The sequence below is a fragment of the Wolffia australiana genome, chromosome 2, assembly GCF_029677425.1.
Source record: "Wolffia australiana isolate 7733 chromosome 2, ASM2967742v1".
Lineage (NCBI taxonomy): Eukaryota > Viridiplantae > Streptophyta > Magnoliopsida > Alismatales > Araceae > Wolffia > Wolffia australiana.
Genome location: NC_135836.1, coordinates 682,398 through 687,477, shown reverse-complemented (window position 1 = coordinate 687,477; position 5,080 = coordinate 682,398). Strand labels below are relative to the sequence as shown.

The window sequence follows — 5,080 nt, the reverse complement described above, 5'->3', positions numbered from 1 at the left end:
GAAGGGGTCATCATCCTGAGCGCCGAACATCCTCAATGATTCTTCTGCCCCCTTAGATCGCTCCTGCGCCGAGCCGCCAGTTGAGCCGCCAGTTGAGCCGCCGTGTCTTCTCCGGCGTCTCTCAGCTCCACCTGCTCTGAATCGCCGCCGATGTTGACGAAACCCTGCACCACGAGCCACACCAACGAGGTACGCCGCCCTCTCACTTGGCTCATTTAATTATCACTTGCAGTATAATTTCGATTCGACTCCACCGCGCTCGGGCTAGGTAGGTGAGAGAGATAACTTGAGAGAAACTACTACCTTTGAGTGTCTTACCAGTACGGACGAGTACGTCCGTTATGTGCGAGCCCTACGGATAAATTCCGTTCTGCCGTAGATGCCTTCATCGCTCCGACGAGGTTCAAGAGGCCACCGTCGCCTTCACCCGGCAACCCCGTCCCAGATTGGAGCTCGGCACTTCCCTCGAGTCGGAGCCTCCACGTACGACACATAGGACGCATCTCATCACGTCGTAGTTATATAACCCGTTAGGGTTTCTTTCGTCGGACGACGAAACCATCGACATTCGATACCATCATCCCTTATCGGCACCGAGCCATCATACTCGGTGTCGATCGGAGGTCCTCCTGAGACGACGTCCGACATCAAAAATACTTAAAATTCACAAATTCTAAACAACATCCTAAAATGGATTTAATCCATTTAGGGTTGATGACAGGCATATATATCAACTTTAAAGCAAATTAACAAGTATTCTCATATTAAGCTATTAAGAAGACATGTTATCAGGTAGTCTATTATATTATGAGCCCCCTTCAATATTCTTTCACTGGGACCAAGTGGAATGCCCAAAACATCATCCTACTTAATACGAATTATAATATCTGTCAACCAGGTTACTTTTCGTCGGAATGCAACTATCTGGGGCCAGTGAAGTTCACAAAAAGGTCACTACAAGGAGCAAGTTGTCTTTATTCTATTCTAATCTGTCCAATCATTTTGAAATACACCAAATAAATTACCAACTTGAAAAATAACTAATTTTATGTTACGCAGGATTGCAATGTCTTACCCTCGGGATTTTGCAAATTAATACAAGTGCAGAGTCAATAAATTGACCAGCCCAGGAAAAAATAAATATCTGTGAGGAGTTGTATACTTGTATTGCCGTGTTCTTCAGGGACCCATCCCATGTTTATCCGATGAACGTCATCTGCCATGTTGGATAGGTAGAGAATTACCCAAAATACCCTCAATTTTGATAGAGCTACAGAGAAACCGGAGGCCGCCACTGGGTAATCCACTGGAACTTGAGCTCTGTTTTCCCACAAAACGAATACAGAAATAAAAAGATAGATAGATAGATAAAAGAAGAAGAAGAAGAACAGGAAGAAGAACAACAACAAGAACAAGAACAAGAATAAGAAAAAGAAAAAGCACAAGAAGGAGAAGCAGAAGGATAAGAAGGAGAAGAAGGATAAGGAGAAGAAGAAGAAGATCTAGAGAGAGAGAGAGGGGGGGAGTTAGAGAGAGAGATGGGGATGGTGAAGATGATAACGAAGGCGGCGGGGATGGTGAGGATGGAAGGGGCGGGGGGGAAGAAGGTGGGAGGAAAGAGAGATGGAAATTGGAGGAGGCAAGCAGGGGTTGGGCGGCGATGGAGGCCTTCTCTGAGCTCCATCGCCGAAGAAGGCGCGTTCTGCGATGAAGTAAGGACTGGGCAAGCCCCTTCGGCGGTTCAGTTGAAGGCTGCGGCAGGGGGAGGAGCTCATTTCGCCATTTCTATCGCCAAAGCTCGTCTCTGGGGCGGCGGGTAATCATCTCTATCGCCCGTCCCTCTCTCTTTTGTTCTACGTTTTTCTATCTATCTATCTATCTATCTATATATCTATCTATATATCTATCTATCTATCTATCCATCTATCTATCTATCTATCTATCTATCTATCTATCTATCTATCGATCTATCTATCTATCTATCTATCTATCTATCTGTCTATCTTTGTTTGGAAGTTATGGTCTCTCTAATTCTCTCTCGCTTCGTTATCTTTGTTTCTCTTTTTCTCCCATCTCCGTTTTCCCCGACTCTTCCTTCTCTCTCTCCCGGTCTCTCCCTCCCTCTCTCTCTCTCTCTCTCTCTCTCTCTCTCTCTCTCTCTCTCTTTCTCTTTCCCTCTCTGTCCCCCCCTCTCCCTTCTTTTTCTCTGTCTCGCCCTCTCTTTTTTTTTCTTTTTCTCTCGCCCTCTCTCTTTCGCTCTCCCTCTCTCTCTTTCTCTTTCTCTCTCTCCCTCTCTCTTTCTCCCTCTCCCTCTCTCTTTCTCTTTCCCTCTCTCTTTTCTCCCTCTTTTTCTCTCTCTCCCTCTCTCCCTTTTTTCCTCCGTCTCGCCCTCTCTCTTTCTCTCCCTCTCTCTTTCTCTTTCCCTCTCTTTTTTTCTCTCTCCCTCTCTCCCTTTTTTCCTGTCTCGCCCTCTCTCTCTCTCTCTCTCTCTCTCTCTCTCTCTCTCTCTCTCTCTCTCTCTCTCCCTCTCTCTCTCTCCCTCTCTCTCCGTCTCTCCCTTTTTTTCTGTCTCGCCCTCTCTCGCTCTCTCTCTCCCTCTCTCCCTTTTTTTCTCTGTCTCGCCCTCTCTCTTTTTTTTCTCTCTCTCTCCCTCTCTTTTTCTCTCTCCCTCTCTCGCTTTCTCTCTCTCCCTCTCTCTTTCTCTCTCCCTCTCTCGTTTTCCTCTTTCTCTCTCCCTCTCTCTCCCCCTCTCTCTTTCTCTCTCCCTCTCTCGCTTTCTCTCTCTCTTTCTCCCTCTCTTTCTCTCTTTCTCTCTCTTCCTCTCTCCCTCTCTCTCCCTCTCTCTCCCTCCCCCTGTATTTCACTGTCTACCTCTTTCTAGCTGTTTACCTCTCCTTCTCCCTCTCTCTCTGCTTCTCTCTTTCTGACTGTCTTTATATTACTCTATGTATCTCTATCATGTTTTCTCCTTATGTATCTCTTTCTCTATTTCCTTGTATATCTCTTTCTTTCTCTTCCCATGTTGATCTCTCTCCCTGGATACCACTTTCTCCCTCCTTTGTTAGATTTCCACAACATCCTTGAGTATCTTATCCCTCCTCTTTCTCTTTGTATATCTCTCTCACTCGAACTTTTCTCTTCCCTTGAACATCTCTCTCTACTTCTCCCACCCCAAATCTCTTCTTCTCTCTCTGTTTCTCTCTCCCTATCTCTCTGTGTCTCTATTTCTCTCTCTAACTGATATGTGGTGCAGGGCATGCGGCAACAACTATGGGATGAACTTTGGCCAGGGGCCTTTCACCTTCTGAGTTGTTTATGGGGATGTCATGGCCCTCTTCCTCTTGCAGTCTTCTTGTACATAAATGTTTATAATGCCCTTTAGTGGAACTTGAGCCATTATACTCAAAGTAATAAACCAATTTCAGTAATATATAAGACAACAAGTTATACTTATATACCCTATTTAAGAAGCTTCGTAAGGATAATAAATTGGGCGCAGAAATTAGTTCCAAATTTTTTATTGAAAATCAATAAAAACAGTTGTGTTCAAAGATATTTAACCCACCTCAATTTGAGATGTTATGAAAGGTTGGTTATATTGAATAATAGGTGTAAATTAATGTTATTAATGCAAGACGAGTCCATCATAGTTAAAGTAATAAATCATTTTTAGTAATACCTAAGACAACAAAGTTGTAGTGGTATAACCTATATCATAAGCTTCAGAGGGATAATATACTGGGTGCATAAATTACTTCAAAATAAATTTTATAAGAATCAGTGAAAATAGTAGCGTTGAAAGATATCTAATCCACTTCGGTTTGAGATGTTATGAAATGTTGGTTATATTTAATAATAGGTTTTAATCAAAATTTTTATTTTTATTATTTAAGGTTTGATGCTTGATTTGATTATTTATCTCAGATCTAATCATTCAGAATATCATAACAAATTACAGTGGTGAAGGAAGCAGGATAAGGATCAGCCTTTCCCCTTCACAAAATAATGTATAATTAGAAAAATGAAAGTAATTTCTAAAGGGGTACGAGTCAAGGCTAAGATCCCTTCACGGAAAACAGATATTGGTTATTTGGGTAGTACACACAATTTGTCAGACTATTTATAATCATTTTTTACAAGTTTTTACCTATTCAACTGCATAGTTTGACTCTCAACAGTTATCTACAACTGAAAAACTTGTTTTTATTTTGACGGAAGAAACTTTATTTTCTCATAGAACATAGAAAACTTCAGCATCTTATGTTTTTTTTTTAATACTGAAACCCAACTCTTCAGAGCAAGCTGCACACTCTCGCAATGAGCGTTGGATCCCAATTATGTATAAATGTATTAATTCGCTATCTATAGTACTTATTTATAATTATTTTATATTAAATGGGTAATAAATCAGATCTTAAGAATAAATACAAATTATTAAGATTGTGATCCATTTCCCTTAATTTGTATCATTTTTAATCAAACTATTAGGACTTAATTAATTCACATCATGTACTAGTTTGACATGTATCCTATTAATTGGCTATGCATTTAATATGAGTTGCACTTAATAAAATGGTCCAAGGTATTTTTGGGCTTTAAGGCCTTGCTTTGGATGAAATAAAACGATTCCTTGTAGCGAAAGACTTGAAACGGAATCAAAAGGATATCAACAAAACAATGAATTGAATCACCAAGTCATGGATAACATCTGCGGTTTATTAGATCCTTGAGTGAGACATGTTCAGTTTCTCAACTGCATAACCTCTAGACGTATCCACAAGATCCGTGGTAGATTGAATGTCCTCCTTCACCTTGATGAACTCCGTTCGTGCTCCATTGTCATAGATACACAATCCTGATTGCATTAAGAATGGTAAGGAGCTATGGGGAGAAGGACAAGGTGACGAGCCCTAAAAATTTATTTCCTATGTAAATTTAATTTATACCATTCCCCTATTTATACTAAGTGGGTATTTTTCATAAAACCCCCAAACTTCAAGTATATCTTCCTACGTCTGAAAGCCCATTAGTGTGTGACCATTTATGCTCATCTATCTATCTAGATAAGGACTCCAATGGC

General features: G+C 41.1%; 1 protein-coding gene across 1 annotated transcript; it reads left to right on the top strand.

The window, feature by feature from the left end:
- Positions 1-1,265: 1,265 nt before the first annotated feature.
- On the top strand, positions 1,266-3,415 carry LOC144716472 (uncharacterized). The gene is made up of 2 exons (XM_078591582.1): positions 1,266-1,816; positions 3,254-3,415. The coding sequence occupies exons 1-2, from the start codon at positions 1,539-1,541 to the stop codon at positions 3,306-3,308; spliced, it is 333 nt and encodes a 110-aa protein (XP_078447708.1). The 5' UTR covers positions 1,266-1,538; the 3' UTR covers positions 3,309-3,415.
- Positions 3,416-5,080: the final 1,665 nt, after the last annotated feature.